Below are 27663 nucleotides of genomic sequence, written 5' to 3'. Positions count from 1 at the left end.
AAGCAGAGGCAACAACTCCTGCTCCTTTATCATTTATATTCAGTGGCTTCACTGAGAACTCTTAGGAAATGAGAATAATTTTTGTTGTGTACTTCAATGTGTGTGAACTTCAAAATACTTATGAAATGATCTCATGAATTGATTATATATTTGAGTAACTTTTCTTCCATGACCTACCTGGACTAGAGAGCAAAATGTAGAGAAGATACCAGAATAGGAAGACTAATACAATTCCTAAAGATGGCCTCCCACAGTGGTATGGCTCATTAGTTACTCATTTATGAGCTTCTGTCAAGAATAGATTAAGTCTGGTGAGCACAGAGAATGTAATTTATTCAGCTTTGTCTCTCTAGTACCCAACTAAGTGGCAGACACACAGAGTTCTCAGTCAATGTTAGATTGAATGAATTGATGGAGATGTGATTTGTCTCGTGGATTTCCCTTATGAACTCAAAATTACAATGGAAGCCAGTGATAAAATGATTACAAAATTTTTATTACATGAACCTTTTCAGGAATGCAGAAAGCTAATGTCAGTTTTCAATTGTCCTTCCTCAGCCAATTTGCTTTCTTCATTCTTCTCTTCCAGCCCTCGTAGCTGTTCTAAACTTGCTGATTTAGGGCAACTACTATCTGTCTGTGTACTGTCAAGTGCATGTTATCATTTCAGTTTCCAAATGTATGTCTCATTTTACATGTACTTAAATTTCTCTTGTCAGCCAGTGGAGTGTGTTTTCTAAGGCTCTTCAGATTTGAGTCCTTGGCATTAGAAATAAAACACATTTTTCTTCCCATTAGTCTAATTCTTCCAACTGGATGGAAAAACAATCCTAAGTATACCTCAAAAGCCTACCTCTGTTGATCAGTTAATAGAGATTTTGCCTTTGCGTTAATATTCATTTTTCTCTTGGAAAGCAGATTAGTAACCAAGAAACATTGCTAAAGGAGTCTGCTTGTGACAGTAAAATCTGAAAGCATGAAAGGTCATGATACTAATCACATGTAATATAACTATAATCATTCTTTGGGAAGGAAATTAGCATGGCTAAAAATTTAGACTATGACTTTTGGAACCATAATAACCTATATTTGTAAACTACTTTATAATTTTAAAAGTATTTTGACATGCGTTATCCTTTTTTTTAAAAATTTATTGGGGTGACAATTGTTAGTAAAATTACATAGATTTCAGGAGTGCAATTCTGTATTACATCATCTATAAATCCCATTGTGTGTTCACCACCCAGAGTCAGTTCTCCTTCCATCACTGCGTTATCCTTCTTTAAATGCATAACCTTTTTAATATTAATAGGGTAGATATTATTTAAATTGAATTGAATGTCAGAGAGGTGAACGTGTTCGTTGTAACTTAGCAAGAAAATGGCAAAGAAATCAACTTAGAGCCTATTTTCACCTGGGTCTGAATTGAGTGCTCTTGCCACTAAAATGTGGTATCATATGCTTTTGCCATAGTAATAATAGGGGGATTGTGCCCCAACAAAAAGCACATTTAAATATCATATTTGTTCAGAGAAAAGATGATATCATACCCCTTCATAGGATCTCGTCTCGGGATCCGTCCTGACTGATGATCATATTTAACTATAGAAATATAAACAGAACCTTGATTCCTACGTTTGATGCATGTAGGCAGGGTTGGCCTGTAGCCTGAATACAATTCTTTGATAAATGGTGCAATAAGCTACAGGAGCTGCTGATAATCCAATCTATCTTGTGCCAAGTCATTTTAGTAAAATCATAATAGGGATTTATATTTCTGGAGGCCAGTTTGGCTTGACTTTACTGCCTAAGTATCCCTTGGGGTAGAGAAGGCCTTGACCTGCCCCTGCCTCTTGTGTTTATTACGCATTTCCTTATCTGGAAATACCGAGCAGTGCTGAGCTCTTAAGGTTTATAGTTTAGGGTTGGTTGGAGAGGCTGGAAAGTGATTTTTCCAGTTCACCTTGCATAGTTTGTGCTTCAGAGCTTCCTCTATGCCCTCCACCCCCATGTTGTTCCTTTCGTTTCTTAGACGATAGAAGACTCCTTGAAGCACAACGAAATTCTTGAGACATGCAGTCCTTTGAGTGAAGTTGAAGTCCCAGTCGAACCATAAATGTCATAAATACAGTATTTTTAAAAAACAGTTTTGGTGGTACTACTTTCATAGAAATGAAAATATTTTTCATTTAAAATAGAGGAAAATGTCAGGGACAACATGTACGGTAATAAGAGAATAAATTGTGGTATAGGTCATTTAAAACAATGTATTCCAAATATTTTGTTACATATTAGATGCTCATGATGTAATATTGAGTGTAAAAAGCCATATGCAGAACTGGGTGAATACTATGATTTTAATTTCTTTAAAAAAGTATGAAAATTATAAAAAGTACCAATAATAATTTATAATTATTATTGTGTTGCCAGGCATTGTTGTAAGTGCTTCATGTGTATTAACTCAATGCTCATCAATCCTAAGAGGTACTGTTGTTACCTTTATTTTACCGATAAGGAAATTGAGGTACAGAAAAGTTGTCCAAAGTTACATAGTTTAAGTGTTGGAATCACTGAGTGGGAGGAAATACACCAAAATATCAGTAATGATTATCTCTGGATGATGGTATTATAGGTTTAATTTTTTTTCCTCACTAGATTACCAGTTTATTATAAAAGGCTGTAACTCAGGAAGAGCCAGATGGAAGAGAGGTATCGGCCAAGGTATCGGGAAAGGGCACCGAGTTTCCATGCCCTCTGAGCTGGCCACTCTCCTCCATGTGTTCACCCACCTCGAAACGTTCTGAACCCCATCCTTCTGGGTTTTAAAGAAGGTTTCGTTAAAAGTCATGATTAAAACATTGGCCATTGGACATTTCAATTTAATTCTTTATAATAGAGAATGTGTCTCTGCTCTTTATGTAATTGGAAATAGCATTTTAAAAATAAAAGCATGTTTGGAATCTAGAAAAAAAAATAATATGAGAACATTTGTTTGTAGGTCTGAATTTTAAAAAATAGCTTCTCTTTCTTATGTCTAAACTAGAAATTATATTTGATCAAGTGGGGGAAAAATTATGACACAAATACCACAATTCTATCAGTACAATCTCCCTAAATGATACCCACTCAGTGTATGTGTTTGACAATATTCTTTTGTCAATAAGGAAGCCTTTTTCAGTTCATTGTTAAACATTATAAAGCATCATCTAGGACTTTGGCTTCTGATTAAATCAGGTTTTGTTTGAATACTTAAGTAATAAAAGTATAAAACCTTTCAGTTTTATATCCCACATATGAGTGAAGTCATATGGTTCTCAACTTTTTCTGACTTACTTCACTTAGTATAATCATCTCAGGATCAATCCATGTTGTTGCAAATGGCAGTATTTCATCTTTTCTTACGGCAGAGTAATATTCCATTGTGTATATATTAAAAAAATATATAAAGGCACATACACAGTAGGACATCTCCAGGAAATATATACTTTCTTCTCTGTAAAGTAGGGCCTCAAAAGCAAAAATATTTCAAGAACAATATGTTCTGTTATGTTGTATTACTCCGGTTGCTTAACTTTTCAACCCTTCCTTCTTACTTTCATTTCCGCCATTCCTTTCCCTTCGGAAAATCAGCCAGCCAACCAACCCATTAGCCTTGACTTGGTAAAATTTGGTGTTTTATTAGTGATACTAGCTATTCTTGGCTACAACATGCTGGGCATTCTGCTAAGTGCTTTGTGTGAGCCAGCAATTATGGACTAGAGGCCCCTCGTTTGAATGTGGCTCATGGTTTGGCCCACATAGTACAAGCCCACAATTTGGAGTAAAATTTAATTATTTGTGGATATCATCTAAAATTCTTCCTTTTTTTATTGAAAGGAATTGGAACACGTAGCAGTATAGCAGTAGCAACCCCCTTCAACTCATTTATATTCCTTCCCAGGTTCCTGTTGTCTTTTTTCTTTTTTGGACCCCTGATGTTAGTTATTTAGTCCTCTGAAGTGTTATAAACCCACCGAAGCTAGAGAGGGAAGTGGCTGGGTCAAGGATCTACCATTAGTGAAAAGTCCTATTGGACTTGGGAGCCGGTGTTCTTCCCGCTCTGCCTTGCTTCCCTTACAGCTCTGTAACATGGCTACTCAGCTTTCATGTTGGGCGTGACTTACTGCTTATGTCACCATCTTACTCAAATGAGATGCATTTCATGATTCTTAGTCCCTTTTTATATTCCTGAAGAAGAATATTTGTGATTCCTCTAGTTCTTTGGTTTTAAATAAATTATTTTTTGAGCTTGAAACAGAACGTGATTGGTTGGAAAGGAGCCATGATTTTGAGAATAACATAGTTTAAGAACAAGAGTATTAGTCATGGGAACCCAGTAGATGGTTAGCTACTGAGAGTGTTTGGAAGGACTTGGCCATATAACAGCTCCACGTGATTCAGGGTGGTGATTGGGTGTTTGTGTTAGTGTTTGTTTTCCTGAGATAAATCACTATTTCAGTAGCTTTACAGGAAATTATTTTGTACCCATCTTCCTTCAGCTCTGTACAACTGTTTTTCTTTTTAAAATAAACCAAAATACATTTAAAAAATTTTAAGTGTATAAGTATATAATGAAGGAGAGAGGCACTGTTTATTTGAGTAGCCCAGATAATGGGCATGCAAGGAATGACAAGTCTGGGCTGGCTGTCCTAGCCCCATCTGTGCTGCCACAGGAAGCAACACGGTGAGCAATGTCATATTTATAAACAGTGGACAATGAGGTATGTCTTGGCCGGATTCCAGACAGTTCCTGGTGGTTTAGTTGCTAATGGTGTCAGAGTACCCAGGTCTCTGCATGGATTCTCTTAGGGTGTCCCTCGGGAGAGGGCGTCTTTTGCTCTGACAAAGACAATTTGAGTGTGTTACAGCTATAGACTAAAAGCTGATACTCAGGAATAAACAGAAAGCTGAGATGTACTCAGGAAAGGGCTTATTGATATGGCGTCTATTCTGTGACACTGAGGATCTAGTAGTTACAGACATGGATTAGAAAAAAGCTTGCAGGTTTTGCCTGGTTTTGGAAAACATTTTTAAAATGAACAATTATATGTTGAGACCTCTCATTTTTCTCTTTTCAGAGAACTCACTAAATGATTAAAAATGTTCTCGACAAGTTGGTTTTAAGCTGGGTTTAAATCTTAACATGAAGACAGGTTTCATTTATTTTAATTAAATTAAAAAATAAGGCGTATGTTTTTACATGTGAAGGAGTAGTGGTTCACCAAAAGCTTTTATGAGTGAATAGTGTGATATGAATACTATACACTTAAAACAAGAGCTCGCTGGGTAGTTTCCATTTGAAGTCCTAATTTTTGGATTAGGATGTTAAAGATTTCTGTCACTTATCCTTTGTGACAGTAGGAAATGCACACACACTTTTCTTTCATCTTTCCTAAAACCAGCATTTTAGGAAGGTTATTATGTTCGTGCAGAGAGGGGAACTTAGCATTTGCCTTAAAAAGAACAAGTCTTCTGGAGAAGTCTCTGCCATGTGAAGTTTCTTTTTTTAAACCTACAAATAAAAGGAGAATGAAGACAATTTTTGCTCACTGTCCTCTGTGCCACAGACTCTTACTCACATTTTACATTTGCTTTAGCTAGCTAGGTTGTTCCCTTTCCCCTTTCCTTCCGCCCTGTCTCTCTTTTTCTTCCTTCCTTTCTTTTCTTTACTTTCTCTCCTTCCTTCCTTTTTTTTTTCTTTCCCACCTTGGGATAATGATTGTTAAACTACATCTTTATGATCGGAAAGAAATAAAGTATGTAGTGACTAACTTAAACTCATGTAATAATTTAGACAATGAGGTTCTGGCTCCATAAATATTAAATCATTGAAAAAGTAATTTCCTTGCTTATTTACCCAGTTGTTTTTGGCCTATGATGTTTTATGTTATCTTCCTGTTCTCCTTACTTACAGACTCCATTAGGCTGTGGGACAGGATAAGGGATGAAGAACGTTTTTCTTTTTAATAAGGGCCAGTGACCCCTTGGGGTGGTTGGATGAGGAAATCCAAAACCAGACTGGAAAATAAGATTGAAAAAATAATAGGAGTTTTATTTAAAGAGCCCAAATGGAAAACGTTATTCTCATCAACTTTTAAAGAGAGTAAAGGCCTTATATGTGCTACATCTAAATATGAAGCAGAAAGAGAAAAGAAATAATGTAGATGATAGCAAGTAGTAGTAGAGTCGTGAATAGGGAGACAAAACGGTAAAAAGTAAGAATAGAATAATTAAGTTTGGACAGAAATTGTAAAGATAGACACATAAGCACAGAACATGCTTAAATATGCATGTGCGGCCTGTCACTCACATTCAAACCTGCTTCTCTACCAGCTCTTAAAGACAATTTCCATTTTAAGAATCCAAATTTTAGAACTTCTCAAATAAATGTTGTTTGGCTTTGGTTTTATCATTCGATTAGTGTTGCACACTAAAACTACCATACCTATATTTGGGAGACTGTATCAGACATTTATTTGCCAAAAGCTTGAGGAGTTGTGATTAAAATTATCAGTGTAGCACTCTAAAAGTATTAATTCAATTTAAAAAATTTCTAAAAACCCCTATAAATTGTTTAAATATCTGCCTGATGTGCTAAAACAGCATTAGAATTTTAAAATTCCTCTCATTTCCTCAATTTTTTCTTTCTCAAACAAATTTAAAATATAATAAAATGTACTGACCATTTAATTTTATAGCAGACTACCCAGAGACTAGAAAATAGTTTTAAATGGCAGAGAATGTATTTCTTTTATGCATTAGTTTTTTCTATAGGATTATAATTATAAGGTTTTTAAAAATATTATTCCTTGGGAAATTGTTGAATGTTGTATGTTAATTTGTAGCATAAAGGAATTTTTATATGAGTACAACATGTACATCTTAAGGCCTTTAAAAATATTTCAGCCTAGGAATCTTGGTGGGTTTTTTTTTGTTTTTTAATAACAGTGATCACGAAAATGGATGACAACTATTGGCACTCGACCCAACGGACAGCATGAAACCAAGCCAGGGAATAGAAATTCTCTATTCCTGGTTAGGTGGCCCAGGGTCAAGGGGGTGATTGCAGCTGTGTTGAGGTGCCCTGCCTGAGAAGAAAGTGATTTCCTCAGGCTTGTTTGTTGGAAGAGGGTGATAGTAATAGCCATTTAGAGCGCCTTAGTGATGCGGTAATGCTAGTCAAGCACTCGTAATATATGCCATGCAAAAAAATACTCCACATTTTGTTAACATTACTTAGTTACTTTTTATCTTCCAAAACCATTAAGTAGGCTCAATTATATTTTACATGCTTTTGATTGTTTCAGTATGTGATCAATTAAAATTTTTTCCTCTTTAATGTTGTCTTACTAGCCAGATAGTAGGATTTTAATTCTGTACATTGTCTCTCCCTATTTTGTTTTTGCCAAGCAGTATCCTTTTACAATTAAAAATTTTAAAATGTGCTATTACATAGAAAATGGAGTAAGAAGTTAAAATCCCATGCCCTGGCTTCGAGAAAACCACTTTTAATAGTTTAGTGTATGTGGTTGCAAACATTTTGCATCTGGTTTTGTGCTTTTCTACCTTTCTGTTGATTTGTTTATTCCTACACTTGCGCCATACTGTTTTGATATCTGAAAGGGAAAAATAATCCTTTTTTCCCCCCCCAATTTTTCTTAACTAACCTTAAGCATTTATTTACTTTTTCGAAAGAACTTTATAATCTGATAATATTATATTGCTTGTTTAGATGGTATTTCATACCTTTGGTTTTATTTTTATATGTGATTTATTCATTCAGTAATATGTATCTTTTCTTTGTTTTTTCTATATTTCAGAGTCCTGTGTATGGAAACTCACATGAGTCAGTTCAGTCTAGAAGGGTAGTAATTTCTCATAATATGGATAAAGCTCTGAAAGAAGGTAAGGATTAAATAAGGGTATACAATTATCATGTAAAGCAATTCATTGTGTTCTAAAAGTAAAATAATCTCCAGCAAATTTATCCTTCTTGTCTGGTCTGTGTATAGCACTAGGATTTTTTCTTCATGAATTTTTATTTGATGACTAAATAAATACATTTATGTTTTAATAGAATGAATGGGATTTAAACATTTTATTAAGTAGGAATTTCCAGATCACATGAAGCTAGTGAGCCGTGTAGAGCTAGTTCCAAGGATCTGTTTTCTGTTCCCTAAAATACTTTTGAAGAAATATTTTCTTCTTTTAGAGAAGGTGTGTTGGGAATAAATGCACTCAGGCTCACTGATAGACAATCCAGTTACCAAATTAAGGGATAGTGGTCAACTTTACAAAAGAATGAAGGACATACAGGTGAAATTTTTATTGAGGAAGGTTGGATGGGGGATTGTGGAGAGTACAGTATTGTTACCTATATACAAATGGGAATAAGTAAGTGTAATACAAATGTTAAAGTTTAAAAGATAATACATTTTGATAAAATTAAAGTTTAAAAAGCTATTTTTAAAATCAAAGTTCTAAAAACACTGAAAATTTCAGTTATATGTACAGAAAAAAGGTCTGAGTTTTTCAGGTGAATTCATGATGTTAGATATGAAGGTAAGAAAGAACTAAATAAGTGAGACCAAAGCAAGTATGTTTTTCTTATCACATATTAAAATTTGAAGATGAATACTATTGCAGAGATAGTTAGAAATCATGTATTTTTGTTACTGGAGACAAAGGGTTCTTGTATCATCACGGAAGGCATTCTAGGATGTATAAATAAAGAAAGAAAGCCAAGGAAGCCAAAGCAGAGGATTTATTAAAGTAAAGAAAAAGAATACACTCCCAAAATGTGGGAGTGGACAGGCCCAGGAAAAAGGGCAACTGCCCCAAAGAACAAAGAAATTTAGGATTATATTTGAATGAAGGTGCGAAATACTCAGCAGTGGTGTTATAGACATTTCCAGGATGGGTCTCCGCTGACCACTCCTTCTCTTCGAGAGGAGGGATTTTTTTGTTTGTTTGTTTTTACTTGGCCGTTGTCGAACTGTCATGGCTGTCATGGTGACAGCGGGGTGGAGATTTTTTTTCCTGCCTGCAGTGGTAATAGTGTTATAATCCAACCCCAGTTAGCTGTAGGTACACCTGATCTTAAGAATGATCTCATTTCCTCTTGTGTTTGGTTCCCCTGCTCCCCCACACACTTTCTCCTTCCCTTTCTCCCCCACTCTCCCTGCGGCCTAGTTCTTTCTGCCTATGGTTACAGTATCATAGAATTCTAGAACTTTGGGGACTAGAATTAAACTTTAAAAACATTTCTGTTATATTAGTAAAGTACGATCTCTTTGATAAAACTTACTGAATTTAAAATTTGACTTTTATTATGGTTTTAAAATCATGGTTTTAAAAAGTAATCCTTACACAGGAAACTAATAATAAAAAAGTAATTCTTAATTGCTTTTATTGAGGTAAGGTTGACATACTTTGAAATGCACAAATCTTAAGTGTACAATTCAGTAATTTTCAGAAATGTGTATAAACATGTAACTTCTATCTTTATCAAAACAAAGAACATTTCTTTCATCACAGAAAATTTATCTCATGTAGTTAAGTACACCCAGCAAATTTTTTGTTTCAAATATTGTAGTTTTCATGTCTAGAATTTCTATGGTCCTTTTTTTACAGTTCTTGCTTCTCTGCCGAGATTTCCCATCTGTCATTTATGATTATCTTTATCTTTAATAACTTGAATATATTAATAATAGCTACTTTAAAGTACCAGTATTCTGACATCTGAGCCATGCTTGGGTTGGTTTCTATTGATTGCTTTTTCTTTTAACTATCTGTTAACTTTTTTGGGTTTCTTCTCAGATCTAGTTAGTTTTGATTGTGTACAGAACAATGTGAATGCTACTTTCTTAGGCATCCTAGATTCTGTTATCTTCCTGTGAAGAATATTAGTTTTTGCTCTATTATACAGTTTAATTTTCAAGTGATCACCGTGAAGTTATTTGGTTATACATTTTTTTAGGGTGAGTGTATTTGGACTTTGTCTTTAGTCTAAGGTAAATCCCTGAGTCCTGGGATTTTCATTTATTTAACTCATCTATTTCATGGTCCTTCTACAGTTTCAATGGAAAGCCCAGGGTCGTACCTCTAAGTTGGCGGGACTCCAGCTCCAACCTGTCTTCCTGTGATGGACAGCAGTTGAAGTCTGCTCAGCTCTCTTAGCCTCCCAGCTGTTTCAGCCTTCCACTGCTCTTGTAATCTTACCTTCATACATCTGTAGTTTAGAGTCAGCAACTGGTTTGAAAGTTTGTACCCAGGTTTTGTGACTTTATCCTTTTTGGTATTTCTTGTCTTTATTTCCAGCTGCTTTGGCAGTACTTAACTTTGTTTTTTGATATCTTTAAAACAAACAAACAAACAAACAATAAAACAAACAATAAAACAGTTGTTTAATCTGAGTTTGAACTGCCTTGTGCGTCTAGGACCATTGAAGACCTAAAGGGAGAAGTTGTGTAAACGTGAATTATACCTAGTGCTAGTCCCTTCTTTCTTAGTAGTTATAGGCTACTATAAAAGTGGTTATTGAGAGTAAAATCTATGCATTTAGTAATAGTTATTAAAAAAACAACATGAGACAAAACCAAAATTGCATTCTAAAAATTTTGGACACTTAATTTAATGAGGAATTATAATCTAGACATGTGTGTTGAGAAAGTTAAGAGATTTTATAAGCATTTAGAAAATCTGTAGTGACTATAATTTGCATCTCTAGAATATTTTGATTTGTGTTTCTAAACCTCGGCACCAGTATATTTAATTGAATTCTGAATGTTACTAGCTGACTTGAATAGACTTGCATTTATAAAATTGAGGGTTTTTTGGTATATGCTTGCAAATTATAAGTAACAGGGGTGCTTGTGAAGGCTATAGTAATTCGTACCATTTTATCTTTGTATGTGTATATCTGTTTTTTTCTTTCAGAATGTATAATTTAAAAACAGATCAATTCAAAGAGTTGAGTAAAATGCAAGGCATGTATGTGTGTCTCCATGTTCAGGTGTGGGTTTTTGTTGTTGTTACTAAAGTGTGTTTGTGTTGCAGCTCAGTATAAATTAGGATTTGTCTTAAATCTTTATAGGTTGAATTACAAAGAAGAAAGAAGTCATAGTCAAATATGCAGAGCAAAATAATATAGTTGGGCTTTCTGTGGAGCAATAAGAATCATTAGAGCTACAAATGCTGGAAGTTTAATGGCATACTCAAAGAAAATGATCAAAGCATGTTATTACTGTGTTTTGTTAGCCAATTTCAAATGTAAAAACTGTATTTTCGCAGTTCAGGTATAGTATGAATGAACTGTATGTCTGCCTGAGAAATCAGAACAGCTACCCTTCTGTATCAGATAGCCTTAAAAGTTTCTCCTGAAGTTACGTTTCCTGGAAAACTGACAGAGATAGAAACAAAGATTTTAAAATATCTTTTTGACTTACTATTAAATCTCATTAGCTCTGTAGCCTAATTTTCACTAGGCTACCCTGAATTATCTCACTAATGTGAACCAGAGAATTTAATTCAGTAATTATTGAGTACCTGCTCTTTGCTCAGTAGTGTCCTGAATGTTAAATTGAAAGTTCTTTTGTAAAAAATTTTATTTTTCAAAATTTGTTTTTAGTTATAGTTGACTACATTGAAAGTTCATGAATTGAAAATACAATTCTTCATAAGATTTTATCCTTTTCAAAGCATTAGGAATGTTGACCTCAGTACTTTGTCTTGTAAGATACTACCTGCATGTCTTAGAAATACCATTATTTTCATTACTTTTTGTGGTGTTCTTCACAAATGCAATTAATGTTACATGTACATTTCAAAGTGAATATATTTCAGTTAGTTTTGACTGGCTCTTAATACTTCTCTGAATTTTATTGGTAAATGGGCCTGTAAATCAATTGTCCAGGTTATGCAAAAGGCTGTAACATAACTTTATTTAGCCTAACATGGTAGCCTTTTAACTGGTCTCCTTACTTCTAGTTTTTCTCTACTTTTTTATTTTCAGTCCTCTTTTCAGATTAATCTAACTAAAACTGAAGTTCCAATCATTATTCCATTCTCTGTAATCTTCAGTGATTCTCTTTGACTACTTACTTCTGTGAGAGCAGTCCTAGAAAATAGACATATTTGAGTGATAATAGCACCTGAATTTTTGTTGGCTGTTTTTATGCCTTTTGAAGAAAAACTCGTTGCTTGGCTGTGAATATAAATGTTCTTTCATTTCTCATTGTGGATTGTTACATTATTTATATTTATTTCTTAATAAGTAAAGACCATAATGTAGATTTATGATCATGAATTTCTGTTTCCTCGAATTGACCCATAGGATATATTTTGAAATATTTTATTCATGTGTGTACTTAAGTAAATGAGTGGATATAATTATGCAGTACATATTTAGAATTATAGCTTTGTTTTGTACTTTTTATATTTATTCTATTTTTATGATTCTCAGCTTGAAGAGGGGTGATGATGAGCTGTTGATAGAAGATATACCTGTGGATAACACGTATCTCTAATGCTGAGTACAGATTTATGCCAGTATTCATTTTTATTAATTCCTAACTGAAATGTATTATCAGAGGAGTATTTTAGAGCTGTATTAATTACATTTGCATTGTGGTTCATGAATGTAATGGGACATTATGTAGTTGACTATGCCCTTCACAGTAATCCTTTAGCATCCTGAAAAGGTCATACTTAAAGATACTAAGTCTCTTATAATTGCTCTTAATTTCTGGCTATGATTTGAAATTAAATTTTAATGAAAGGAAAAATACTTCTGTTTTCCGCGCCTTTTGGATTGTAGATTTATATGCTACTAGTGAAAAATTCTATGGCATGTAAATTTTAAGTTCAAGAAAGAGCTAGAGAGAAAGAATTGCAAATGAACAAACTAGTGGTTTTGTTGGCAAGGTAGCTCTCATTAGGTTCTGGCTACTTGGCACTGGGATGTCCAGAAGGAAGGGATAAAGGCCTTGCAGACAAGGGCCCTTGGAGGTCATGTAATCCAGCCCACCATCTCAGGGCGCAATTTTTTCTGTATCATCCTTGTCCATTGGATATCCAGCTTGTTTAAAAGTTTCTTATGATGGAATGTTCACCATCTAATGTGGCAGTTTTTTAATAGCTTTAATGTTTTTATCCATTTCCTCCTTATGGTTAACATAAAAAATAACCTCCTTGTGACTTTCATTCATTGGTCCTATTTGTACCTGCTAGAGCAGTTTTTAAAAGTACAGCCTTTTTCATATTTTTAAATACAAATATGTTTTAAATAAGTTGGCTGTCCAATGGGCAAGGGAGCTCTTTTAGATTTCTAATATGTTTTACTTACGTGACTTATTTTGTTCTACTTTTGTGCAGGACTGCAGGGTCCTGAATAGACAGAATATTTGACTGGAAGGATACTTGGCTTTGCCACTGGTTGGCTTTGAGCAAGTTATTTCACTTCTTGGAACCTCAATTTGTGGAGGGAATGAAACTCATCTGCTATGTAGAAACCCTGTTCTATTTCTTCGTTGCCAATAAATGAGGTTATAGGATTGGTCCATTCCTGTTTTTGCCATAATTTCTTACATCTGGGTCAGAAACCATTTCTGCTTTCCTCTTAATGGAATAGTTCAATTAGTGATGAGATGTGGCTACTTTTTGCAGAATCTAGAAAACATAGCAACCATTTGTTCAAATTAATATCTGGTAGTGAATAAAAAAATTGCCGAAAGGTCTAGGAGATGATTCATTTGTTGCTTTTGCTTTTGTTTTGCCTTTTCTTTCATGTTCAGTGGATATTGATTCCATCTTACATATGGGAAATACTCTATAAATATTTATTTAATGAATAGTGAAAGATTGAGGTGGGATCATTTTTCTTTTCAATGCTTGCCCCTAAGTCTTTGCTCTCAGCAGTAATTGTTCTTCAGCTATAAGACTCAGTTATGTTAAGTATGGTCTCTGCATGACTGAGGCCAATGGAATCACTTTGAGGATTTATCTAAACCTTTGTATATGTGTCTGAACAAAATTCTTGATGCTCTATGTATGTTTTTGAGCTATCGGATTTAAGATGCTATTTTATAAACTGTTATAAAGCTGAGAAATTCTGGAAAGATGGAAAATTATTGGATACACTTTCATGGTTGATATTCTGAGAAAAAAGCCATCACAGGATATTAAAACAAGAGTGATGCTTCCTTTGTCCTGTGGGCTTTTGCAGATATGTGGAATCTTCACGTAGATTGAATACTAATCCTGAGCTGGAGATTCCATTTGCTACTCAGTTTTCTATGAAACAAGAACCTCCCTCCTCCACCCCACCCCCCAAGCTCGCTCTCTCTCTCTCTCTCTCTCTCTCTCTCAGTTGGTGTGTAGTGGCTAAAGTGAATAAATGAGCACCAAATACTAGGCTAAAGAATTATTTGCGAATTATGGGTTAGTTGTTTGTTTGCCAGGTGTGAAGTAGGTGAGGATCCCAAGTCACATTCTGTTCCACAGGATTCCTGGCGATAAATGACAGTGCAGACAAGCAAAGCAAAGCAGGAGCATAATTTTTTTTTTATCTGAAATGATGTATGGTCACATCAAAATTAAGCCAAATCAAGTGGTGTTTAAAAAAGGGAAAGAAAAAACTTGAGAAATAAGTAGTGATTAAAAAATAGCCCAGGTATCCTTGAATGGGAACAGGGTTACGTGGCGAAATGTTTTTCTCCCTCGGGTCCCTTGGGGGAATCACCATTTAAGCCCAGCGACATTTTTATTTTTCTAAAGACCTCATTTCTTGCAAAGATCATATTGGTGTCACCCTTTTCTCTATAAGGACTTGAGCTGCCCTGAGTGACATGGTAACCAGTTTACAGGGTCCAGCTTCCAGGATCATAAAGCAGGGCAAAGCAGGATGAATTTGGAACCGAGAGACAATACACTGGTAACCAGTATACTGCATAGTGTGTTGCCACTGTGTAAGATGCTCTATTTTAGATAGTTTGGCACCAAGATAGAAGATTCAAATATTGGGCTGTCCAAGAAAATCCAGGACATATGGTCACCACACCCCAAAACTTCTAGTTAGATGAGAATCTTTCGTTTTGGATGATGTTAGGGAAGATTATGTCTTCTCTTGTTTTGTCCTTGGTGTTTGCATCTTTCATCTAAGTTTTGCTCATTGCTTTGTTTATTCCCGGTAGTGTTTGACTACAGTTACAGAGATTACGTTCTGTCCTGGTATGGAAACCTCAGCAAAGATGAGGGACAGCTGTACCACTTGCTCTTGGAAGACTTTTGGGAAGTTGCCAGGCAGCTGCACCACAGACTGAGCCATGTGGATGTGGTGAAAGTCGTCTGCAATGACGTCGTGAGAACTTTGCTCACTCACTTCTGCGACCTGAAAGCTGCGAATGCCAGGTAACTGTTAGAATATGAACAACCCTCCCCCTCTTTTTTCACGGGAAAGTATTTTTCTTATTGAGTGAGGGGTCAAAGTCAAGACACAACTCTAGGATGTTCTGCCTCTTGCTGACACTTGGCTTGAAATGCAGACATATTGAGGGGGATAATTATAGTGTTATCGTAGTAGATTTTTACAAATAACTTTCTAATAGAAAACCACTTTGTAGGTTTGTTTAATAACTTGAACAGTGAAATGAGTTGTACCCAGCCAGCACTAACGTGAGCTTATTTATAGTATCATAGGTACCTAAAATAGAAAATGTAAGTATAATAGTGTTTTATACTGTGAAGCGTGTCAGTGAGTTTACAATTTTTAGAAACAGTTAATAAAGTTTGTTTCTTTTTGTGAGTCCTCTGTTAAGAGCTCTGTTGCCTCACAGTATCCTGAAAATTGATTTTTAGAAGGAACTTAATATTGGAGCTTGTGGGGTATAACTAGAGAAGATGTTTCAACGTGAAAATTGCTAATATTAGGCTTGTTAGCCTCTTGTATCGTCACATTGATTTTGTCTTTGGAAGAAGACTTCAACAAGGCCATTTCTGTGCTGATAATTCTTCCTTTCTTAGGTTTGCTAGTAGGATCTTAAATGTATGCTTTCCTCTTGAGTAACTGCAGGAGTGATGAAGGACGCACTTCTATCCTTCACGCACAAAGTGGTCTTACTGAAAGGAGTAGCCTCCTGCCTGGTTTGATATGGACTCGGGTGGAGTAGGAGCCGGGCTCCCTACGGTTCATTGGCCTATTCTCACTGCTAGTATTCTACCTCTGCTTTTAGGGAAGAGAGAAAGTAGTTGAAAAATACATAAGGGGACAAGCAAGCATTGGCATCCTCAGTGGGTAGCTTGTATTCTCTTCTAAGAAGGCCTGTCGTGTGAGCTTGTCCGAAAGCAGCCCTGGTTCTGCCCTGTGATGCTATACTTACTTCCCACTGGGACCAGCTCGTGCAGCAGCCGCTGTCCATTCTCAGCTGTGTTGTCTCATCCTATGAATCGTCTTCTCTCACAGAGCCATCACCTGGTTATTTTCTTGCTTGCTGAAAACTGTGACCCACAGTAAGAAATACATGTTATTTTGTGACCTAATTTCATAAGACAATACTCTTATTACATGTGATAACTGATATTTTTTTTTGTTCTTTAACTTTTAAAAAAAAATGGCATTTGAGACTAAATTTTATTTTGTTTCTTGTGGGTCAAAACCCATGGTTTGAGAAATTACAGTAGAGTTGTGGCTCTCAGATTTTTTTTGGTATCAGAACTCTTCTATACTCTTTAAAGTTCTTGAGAACCTACAAGAGCTTTTGTTTATGGGGTAACGTCTAGTGGGGGGCTGGAGCAAGCTTGTCCTGGTTTGCGAGAGCCGGCTGTGCGTATCTCTCACAACTCTGAGTTCAGTGATGCCACGTTGTTAGCTTGTAATTGGCCGTGGTGGTGGTGTTTACACTGTGAAATGGGTAAATGCTACAAATCAGAGCTTTTTTGTTTTCCCTAGGAGAGCCAGTTGTTAACATTTACCAGCTCACCAGTTATTATATCTATCAATATTTACCATATTAGATATTAAAACAAAAACTTTTAAAGTGTAGGAATACACAGTATATTTTCCTTTAGCCATCAGAGCGATGATGTCATCACACATTTTGTAGCCTCTGGAAAACGCTATGCTTGTGAGAATGTGAGTGAAAAAGACAAAGGACATTTTTTTTTCTAATCCATATAATTATTTATTTTGATGAAATTGATCCAGATTAGATCAGTGGTAGCACTTCCTTTTGACAAATGACATTTTTATATTACTATGAATATAGTTTTGACCTCAATGTCCCCTTGAAAGGGACTTGGGGATACAGAGGAGTGTCCAGACCACCCTTTGAAAATTGCTGTTTATAGAGAAAATAACTTCCAGTAAGGGGATATGTGAACTAATAAGGAAAGTGAGAGAAATCGTACTTGTGGGTTACTTCCCTAGAGTCTCAGAAGCTTCAGCCTCTCCTTTCAAGGGTTCAGCAACCCCTTGGAGCTCCTGTGGTATCCATTACATAAAGTGCTCCACAGTTCTGCCTGGCAGATACTGTCAAAGACTTGTTTGAATTCAGTGGAAGCTCATTTACGGTAAAGTATTTAAATTGTGGTCCAACAGAGGACAGTATTTTAAATCAATGTTTTTATTCAGTTACGCTGATGGATTTGGGTTTGGGAGAGAGTAAGTGGTTAGAGAAATTAGTATTTTTATGATTATCTAATTTTAACATGAGAATGTATTTTTCATTGAGACATTTACCAGCTTCTGCAATGACTGCTTTTGTGAATAATATAAAGATATTATAGGTAAAGCAGCAGAATAGTAGAACTGAGGAGTTTAGAAACTCCTTTTCTTTGGGCTTCTGCTTGTCTTGTGCCAAGGATAGATCTATTTTACTGATATCTAGGCTATGCCTATAGAAGGTCTAGTTGATGATTCTTATTAAAGAAAAGAGTCTACCACTGTTCTCTGGGATTATGGATATTTGAAAAAGTACCAGGCATTTTGCATATAGATGATTGTGCCCTGGAGGTGAACCCTGGAGAGCAAATATCTGCTTGTGCATCATCTTCTACAATCACACAATGAGACTGGCAGACAGGTGTCTAGGTTTGATGACTAGATCTATACTTGCCCACCTTCGGGTAAAAAATGCGCTGGTCCTAGGGATCTCCATGAGTTTGCAGATATCTATTGGCTGCAAAATGACTTGGTAGCCTAGGAAGCCACCAATTGAATTGGCGGCTATCAGATGAGAGAATAATAAATTGCATTAATAAAAGCAATACCTCCTGTAGTTGACTGTTAGGCGATTGTGTGGAGGCAGTTTTCTGGTCAGCCTGTATTTATGCCCAGGCTGACATTCTGTTACTGCTTTAAGCCAATCCAGATCACATTTAATTCTTACCTCTGCTTCCTCTTCCTTTGTCCCATCTGTCAGGAAAATCTAAAAATGATTGTTTTTATGCTTTTAAATAATTAGCATCTTTAATTTCGTAGTCTCCTTACCATCTCTGTGTTTTGTTTTCCAGTCAAGCACCGGATTGCTGCTTTTATTTATATATTTTCTTTGTTTATCTCTGAATTTTTTTTCTCCTTTCATCTGTGTAGTCTCTGATTATGGTGGAGTCTGGACTTCAGTGTCAGACAGAACAGGATTTGAGAGTTACTTGTACCATTTATTACCTCTGATTTTTGGACTGTTCACTATGCACTCAGATCCTTAATAGTCTCATCTATAAAGTGGTGATGATAATACCTACTTCTTGGTGTAGATGGGAAGATTAAGTAATAGTGTACATATAAAATTTACAAAAGGTTAATGTCCTTTTGGCCACTCAAGGAACGAGAACCCAAAGGTAAGTGGTAAGACTTGCAGTATAAACAGATGATTGACTGAAGAAGGAGGGACAGAAGAGGGATGATGGCAGGATTAAGGCTACAACCCACCAGATGGGAATCTCCTGACCCAGAAGCAGCCATTTGATTCAAGCTTATTTCTTGGCTTCTGAAGCTATGCTCGATGTCCACTTACTAGGGGCATCACAGGAATATCCTGCTCGGAGCAGGCAGAGGGTTGCAGGGAAGCATTCGCGTTTCCTGTTTCCAGAGATCGAGCTTGTTTGACCCACCTTCTGGCCTCTGGCTCACTGAGAAGCTTTTTCCATAACTTAGCTCTAGGAGGGAGAGGAACTCTGGGAAGTCTGAGGACCAGGCTTCTTTTATTATCTGCCTTCCATTGGAACAGAGAAGGGACAGTGTACACTTTGGAGGGGTTTTGATAGTATTAAAAGAAGTCTGTCTTGTAAAAGTGGATTATTTTTTGGCCGATTTCCTCCAATGAATGTTAATCAAATGTATATTTTAAAGCAAAGTGCTTGAAATGACATTATCATCTAAATCTTAGTATATTAAAGTATCAACTCTAGCTGGCAGCGTCACTAGAGTTTAAAATAGTTGAAGATGCCATTTTAAAAAAAAGTCAACATATATCTATATATGCAAAGGCTTGAAGATTAAAATCTGTTCGTGTTGTGAGCTTTGCACATTAGGGTTGAATTCCTCTAGTTTGTTGTAGGAGACATAGGAAATCCCTTTTTTTTGTTTTTGTTTTTTTGAGTGTACATAGTCTAGAAAGTAGTATTCAGTCTCTCATGCAAAAAAAAATCCAGTTTACCCCTGGGAGACACTAGTCATAAAGGCACCAATATGCATTGATTTGCTTCATTTCCTGTGTAGTTCCCAGTATGCTTCCTCCCATCTGTTTAGTGTTTGTTTTTCCTTCCAGTATTGGCTGGTAGTTACTATAAGAAGCCCATAAACGTTGCCTCTTATCTGGAAGATACTGGAAAAATTATCTTTCCAGTCTTTCTTGACTTGCTATCAAGATGCTATGGGAAAAGGAGGTATAGAAAGTTCTGCTTTCCATCCTCTTCACTCAGATTCTCAAAATTAATGATTCTTAGATGGTGTGGGGCAGTGCTGTCTGGGAATCCGTGACCAGGGTTGGCAAGACTGGTTGGAAAATACTTGGGAGCCTCACAGAAGGCAATTTACCATCAAATTATGTAGCATCAAATCATGGACCCCTCTTTTCAGAAGAAATAACTATAGATTATTTAATCCCATGATCACCCAGTCAGAAAAGCTGGCTGGTTCCCCTGGTTTATGCTTCGTTAGATTTTTTTATTTGAAATTTGAAGCTGTGGAGCATATTTAAGCAGAGATCTAGGAGACCTAAAAACAATCTAGTTAAAGAAATACTCGTAGCTTTCTGGATTACTGCTGTGATTTAGGAGTTATGTATAACTGTTGATGCTACTTAAGGTTTGAAATCCTAAAAGGCCATGCATTTGCATTTTTCCAGATTAGTCTGTGATTGTGAAAATTATGACTGTTGATATTGTTAAGTGGACACAGTTCTTAAAACCGACACATTGCCTATTTAAAAGATTTTTTACCTAATTGTATATAACCGAATTGTTTCTCGAATTTTCCTTCCTTCCTTTTTTCTCTCTTATTTATTAAATTTTTAGGCAAGAAGAACAGCCGAGGCCTTTTGTGTTGCATGCGTGCTTGAGGAACTCAGATGAAGAAGTAAGATTCCTACAAATGTGTTCTCGAGTTCTGGTGTTTTGTCTCCTCCCCTCCAAGGATATCCAGTCTCTCAGCTTACGTATAATGCTTGCAGAAATTCTCACAACAAAAGGTAGACTCTCATGAGTAATTGATATTACTAATGTGACGATCATTGTGCAAATGTGCTACATACAAATGTGATTGATAACACTTTATACGGCACCTATTGCAGACCTTGTATACTGTGGGGCATATAGGAATTAAAATATTTTCAAAATGTTAAGTTTAAATGTCAGTCAAAGAGGGCATCCTTTGGCCATACATGAGAAACAGAGTTTTATATAACCTTACCAAATGCATAGTACATTCTGTTGTTTATTTTGACATAGGATAGCCAGCCTTATGTTCTCCACAGGGAGGCATCCATTTGGGATAGCTTTGGTGTTATCCAGGCCAATAATATGTATATTGATGAAAGAACATCTGTACTCAAACTCCAATGCGCATTTACTTAAAATACCTTTGCTACAAGATTCACTGATAATGCCTATATGTAATTTTGTGAACTTGGAATAAATAAAAAAGGAACTGTACCACAATATAATGTGATTACTAGAAAAAAATATATCTAGGGAAATGCTTAGCTATGATAAGAAAAATGGAAGAAAACATGGCCTAAGAGAACTTTTTCCTATCTCAGAATTTCAAACAGATAACGTTGCATTTGATACGCATTGACTGAATGTCTCATTTATTGTCTCAGGATTAGCCAGTGGTGTCCATTAGCGGATACAGCCCACTACAGAGAAAGGGGGAGCTTTTAACTTGAAGTTAGTAGAATGAATTTGTAATAGTGTCATTAACAACTTCCTCCCTGAGGTCCACTTTCACCAGTTGGGAGAATGTTGATTTTCATCTTTTGGCAGACAGAACATATTGAACCTTATAGAAGAAATAAAAGAGAAAATATTACTGTACTTAATTTTGATAGCTTTGTTAGCAACTTGAAATAAGCAGCCGTGTGTGTGTGTGTGTGTGTGTGTGTGTGTGTGTGTGTGTGTTTTCCCTGTTTGGGTTGTTTAAAAATGTTTCCCAAATGTAGTTTCAATTATATGATATAAAAACAGTTCCTGTAAAGGAGAATACCTTGCTCAGTGGTGCTGTTTTCTTCCCACAGTCTTGAAGCCAGTAGTGGCGTTACTTAGTAATCCAGATCACATTAACCAGATGCTCCTTGCGCAGCTGGAGCACAGAGAGCAGATGAACGAACATCACAAGAGAGCCTACACCTACGCTCCTTCTTATGAAGAGTTCATCAAGCTTATTAACAGCAACTCTGACGTTGAGTTCTTGAAGCAACTAAGGTATTTGGTCTTCACTTATAGCATGACCATAGCTACTGCGTTATCATCCACTGCCTAGTGAGGTAAAAAAACAAATGTGTTTGCCAGGGAAGCAGAAATAAAATCTATTAGTCTTACTGTTCAGTGACAACTGAATGTATCCAGCTTCTCCTTTTGCAGTGGAATTACTGTTTTCAAAGCATAGTGTTTTTCAAATAATTAGGTTATAATAGATTGAAAGCTGTTCAGTTGTTAGGAATGTCTGCTTAGCTCTCAGGTGCCTACCTTAGAAAAGCATTGGAAGGAGGTAATGTGTTTTAAAAATTACATTGCAGGACATTGTTGATTTTCATTTTTCTTAGAAAATGCAGAGGCCCTGGTTTGGGAATAAGGGATTCTTTACTAATTGCTTTGAGAAAACACATTGGAAATATACCCCAGGAGTCTCTTTTATAGGAAACTTCAATCTCACTTATCGTACTTTAGATATTTTAGGGATGAATGTGTGTGTTTTTTATTTTTCTTTTCACAGAATATCCACATACAGTTTGATTATATATTGTTGTGTAGTTTGTAGATTTTCTAGACTTCTGTTTCTCTAGTTACCCTTGTGTTTTAGTGTCCCCAAACGATAATGCACAGAGAAGAAAGGAAATCTGGTATGTCACTTTGCTTCTGATAAGTAATTTTGGTAGATCTCTGACAGAAAAGTAAAATATTGGTTGAAATTGGGTCTTTGAACTATTTGAGGATTTTAGACTTGTTTTATTTGCCTCTGAACTAGGGTCAACATTAAGGAGAGTTACCAAAAGGTGCCAAACAACTTTTTTTTTTTTCAATCAGAACTAATTATTTCGAACAGTCAACTATTGGTACTCTAGCATCATCTGTCATTTTGTATCTGAGCACAGTTCCTTGTATTATAAGGTGAATGAATCTTGATAAGAATTAACGGCTTATCTTCTTCAAAATATAGTAGCCAAAGTCTCAGGACTAGAAATGCTATAAATACCTTAATGTTGGCAATTCATCGTGTAGCAGGTAAAGAAATAGCTCAGCAAGAACTGCCCTTTGAAAAACAAAATCATGCTATCTGCTGCCCCAGGATGATTGGTCAACCTACTTTTGTCACAGTAGGGGATTATGGATTGCCTCCATCTGTGTGGCCCGAGATTCCACTAGAAGTCCTGATTTTACATTTTCCCTTTTCCCTCTTGTCTGTGAGGAAACGAAAAACAGAAGGAGCCTTTACATCTTTCTTGAACATCACTTCCTCTTGCTCTCATAAAGAGAGCCGCATTGGAGGACGCGGGGGTCCTAGGAAAGCAGGCCCTCTGAGCACTGAGAGACTTAAAGGGCAGTAGAAATGCTGAACTAAAGAAGGACTTTTTCAGCTATTGAGCAAGTTCAAATACTGTAAAGTTCACCGTTTTAAAGTACACAGTTCAGTGGTTTTTAGTATATTCAAAGGCTGTGCAACCATCACTACTAATTTCAGAATATTTTCATCATTCTAAATAGAAATCTTGTTCCCATTAGTAGTCACTTCCCATTCCTCCCCTCTCCTCGGCCCTTGGCAACCACTAATCTACTTTGTGTCTCTATGGATTTGCCTATTCTGGACATTTCATATAAATCAAATCATCCAACATGTGGCCTATTGTGTCTGGCTTCTTTAACTTGGCATAATGTTTTCAAGGTTTATGTCGTAGCATATATCAATATTTCATTCCTTGTTTTGGCTGAATAGTATTCCCTTGTGTGAATATACCCTATTTTGTTTATCCATTTATTAATATCAGCTGATGGAAAATTTGGGTTGTTTGCACTTTAAAGAACACCTTTTGAGTGATCGTTGAGCATCTTCAGTAGCATTATCAGTGCCTATTGATAAATACCTGAGAGTGAAATAAAATGTTGCAGATTCCTAACCTGTCCCTACCACTGTCTCCCCCCACTATTTAGCTTCCCCCAACAAGGAGTAATGGAATGTAGGCAGACACCAGGATGGGGTGTTTTTTTGGTGCATTATCCCATATATTGAATTCTCTGTGCCCTCCACCTTACTGTTAGTCTTTGTGTTTCCAACGAAATTTAGAGTCAAAAGGGAGGACTTTTGGAGGTACTTTGGCGATTAGATAATAAAACTCTTAAAGTGCCTACTCTATGAGGAACAAAAAGAATGCATTTTCAGATTTAATTAAGTTGGTGTAATAACTGAATCGACTGGAATGACCTATTCTCCTGACCTCTATCCCTTTATAAGCTTTCAGTTCCTCATGTGAATCTTGGGAAATATGTCGATAACTTCCTCTAGAGGAGCTGCAGAATTCTCTTGTAACAAGGAGTGTAAACTTCTTGAAAGAGTTGTATGCAGTTGGCAACATCAGCTGTGGGATCATGGTAGTCCTGAAGATTTATAGTCCCCTGTAGAAGCTTGGCAAAGAACCTTGGGCAAAAAAATACTATGAAAGGCAGTTTTCTCAGTGATAGATATACGAGGTGTGATCACAAAATATGATGAATATTTAAATTTAAAAAAAATATTGCAGTAAAGGACACATTGCCATTAATCCCCCTTTCTTCGAACATACAACTACGTTCGAAATACTCCCTCTCACTTTGAACACATTTATCCCATCATTCTTGCCACTTTCTGAAGCAGTTCTGGAAGTCGCCTTTTGTGAGTGTCTTTACTTCATCCTCCATTATGACAGTGCTCTGTGTCACATATTGTTTCTGGTACGGCAATTTCTGTCAAATGAAAAACATTACGGTGTGTCTTCATCTACCTTATTCACCGGATCTGGCACCATGTGACTTCTCTGGCTTCTTTCACCCTGTGACTTCTGGCTTCTGACTTCTGTGACTTCTTTCCCCAAAGTCAAAATGATTCAGGACATCGAGGCAGCCATGACAGCCCTACTAAAGACACTCATGAAAGAGGACTTCCAGAACTGCTTCCGAAAGTGGCAAGAACAATGGGATAAGTGTGTTCGAAGCGAGGGGGAGTTTTTTGAAGCGGATTAATGGCAGTGTGTCTGTTATTGTAATAATTTTTTTTAAATTTAAACATTCATCGTATTTTGTGATCACACCTCGTACACACCCAGAGTTACTTTCTAAATACTTTTGTACATACTGCATTATCCTGAGGCAGCTTCCCCTGGACCTGTGATTATGAGATAATTCCTTGGGCTTTGCTGCCAGGCAGTTCTGGTATGACACTGGTATGTCTTTTTTTTTTTTAGGACTTTTTTTTTTTTTTTTAATTTATTGGGGTGACAATTGTTAGTAAAATTACATAGATTTCAGGTGTACAATTCTGTATTACATCATCTATAAATTCCACTGTGTGTTCATCACCCAGAGTCAGTTCTCCTTCCATCACCATATATTTGGACACTGGTATGTCTTTTATCCATGGGACTGCTGTCCCTACTCATTGTATCTTAGGAACAGACCTCGGATAGGGGGATATCTTTTATTCTCTGTGTCTTGCACAGCTCCAACCAGAGAGGCTACTAGGAATAACTCTGCAATGGCAGAGACTGATCATTTTGCTCAAAAAGTAGGTAGTGTTGCATAAATTATCTTGTTACTTGATTGCCTATTGTTTATCTGGTAGAAAAATTGTTCTGCATTCCAGGGTCAGTTCTGCTTACTGTTATTGACAGGCAAAATCACTTTTTATCAGACTTCTGTCTAATAACCTGCCACAATGTGGCTTATCAAGTTCCTACCACTAATGGAGCTGCTTTTTTTCAATTGTAGTCTGAACCGTTCTGTTGTTTTTCTGGTAAAATGAGAGTACTCTCCTGTCTAACTTGATTAGTGTTTTAGGTCACTGTCTTTAAATTGCTCTTCATAAAATTTTAGGATTGGCTGCCTAAGGCAGGTATGTGTCTTATTTAGACTAGGCAATTGATGAAATTGTCCACTTTTATTTGGAAGATAGATGCGTATTTTCTAAAGGAAATAAAGTTGTTTAACTTTGCTAGACTGGAATGCATTAAAAACGGAGAAACAAACAAATCTTGAAGGTGGTATTTGAAGTTCTACAGTGTTTGTTTTTTTATCTGAGTGGGCACTGAGATACTTTCACAGTAGGATTATAGAGCTAGGAATGCTTCTTTAAAATACAGAGGGTACCAAAAAAAAAAAAATGTATACACATTTTAAGAAAGGAAAAGACTGTATTAAAATTGTGATACTCAATATTTACTGATAACATGACACTGGCATTCATTCGATTAATGCCATCTTTAGAGCGACCGTCATACTACACATTGCTACCGTAATTCAATTCAACTTCGAAAAGTGATACATAGATAACATCTCTGAAAACATGTGTACATTTTATTGGCACCTTCTGTACACACACACACACACACACACACACACACACACACAGTTGGATATCTCACCAACCTTAGCTACTTCCTTTTTCTTCTTTTCTGGCATCCAAGCGGTCTCAGTGAGGATGTGATGGCTGTAATAGTTTGAATTTTCCAGGGTCTTCCAATAGGAGCAGTGATCAACTCTGTTAATAAAACCGAGTGTCATCTTGGTGCAGGATATTAAAGGGCAGCTGACTAGATTTCCCACTTCTGGTGTGGGTGGTGGGATGATGGCCGCAGTCAGGCAAACCAGAGTCCAGAACAAAGGTGCAGCCATTAGTGCAACTTGACAATTACAACCTTACCAGAGAAAGGACTGTGTGTTCCTTGTTTTTGAAGATGAAGTGGGAATCACAGTAAACATTAAACAAAAAAAAATGACAGGTTCTGCCCTGACCTGAACCTCTTGGAAGGGAGTGGGCAGATTATGGCCCATGAGTGCCGCCAGTAGTACCTACACTGTCTGATTTTTCAGTGTGTTTGTAAAAAATACTCTAATGAAAATTATTTTCTCCTCCATGAAATGGAGGAATTTTTATATTACTTATCTGGAGTGGAACCTGGACATCAGTATTTTTTTTTTTAAAGTCTCCCCAGGTGATTATAACATGTGACTAGTACTGAGAATCTCTTTTAAATAGACTATTCTTCCCCATGCTACCAATCTGAAGTCTTAACTAGATGTCATGTCATATAACTCATTATATTCTAGTTCTTTGAAAACTGTTTTTCACTGTTTGAGATATATGATGTTGCTATTGAGGAGAATATTGATTAATCAGGATACCTCATTATTCTACCATGTTATCATAATAAACAATGGCTATTTCATCACCGGACTTCCTGGGAGATGTGTTTAACCTGAGATTTCTCAGCCTTGGCAAAACTGACTTTTTGGGCTGCTGTGGGGGCTCCACCGTCCTCAGGGACCCTCTAGCTCACTGCTGTGTCATGCTAAGGGTATATTCCAGAATCCTTTTTGTTCAGGGTGTATTCTAGAATGCCAACCCTCATATCCAAATGGCAGGAAGCAGAATGACGACAAGGAAAGGCAGTGCCATGGTCATGCACTAGCCGTCTTTTAAAGGCAATTTCTGGAAGCTGCTACATGATACTTATGCTTATGTTTTCTTGATCAGAACAATTGTGATATAATAGGTAGTCTTATTAAAAATGGAGGATTATATTTACTAAGGAAGAAAGAAGGCTGGATGTGGAATAGGCAAATAGTCATTTTTCTACAGTACTGTATGTTGTATAGCTATAGTGAAGCAGGCTAGCACTCAAGCATTGGAAATATACTACTTTCCTGGAGTAGACATTTGCC

General features: G+C 36.3%; 1 protein-coding gene across 3 annotated transcripts in view; it reads left to right on the top strand.

Moving 5' to 3' along the window:
* Positions 1–27663, top strand: part of SNX25 (sorting nexin 25) — a 99713-nt gene that overhangs the window by 16198 nt on the left and 55852 nt on the right. For all 3 annotated transcript variants that reach the window (XM_019736070.2, XM_019736071.2, XM_019736072.2), the window contains exons 2-5: positions 7860–7944; positions 15231–15447; positions 20551–20723; positions 21771–21957. In XM_019736070.2, the coding sequence (XP_019591629.2) occupies positions 7860–7944; positions 15231–15447; positions 20551–20723; positions 21771–21957 (662 nt within the window). The remainder of the gene's footprint in view (positions 1–7859; positions 7945–15230; positions 15448–20550; positions 20724–21770; positions 21958–27663) is intronic.

Source organism: Rhinolophus sinicus, linkage group LG04 (genome assembly GCF_036562045.2).
Source record: "Rhinolophus sinicus isolate RSC01 linkage group LG04, ASM3656204v1, whole genome shotgun sequence".
In the NCBI taxonomy this organism is placed as follows: domain Eukaryota; kingdom Metazoa; phylum Chordata; class Mammalia; order Chiroptera; family Rhinolophidae; genus Rhinolophus; species Rhinolophus sinicus.
Note: the sequence above shows the minus strand (reverse complement) of the source record. Positions and strands in the feature narration are given on the sequence as shown.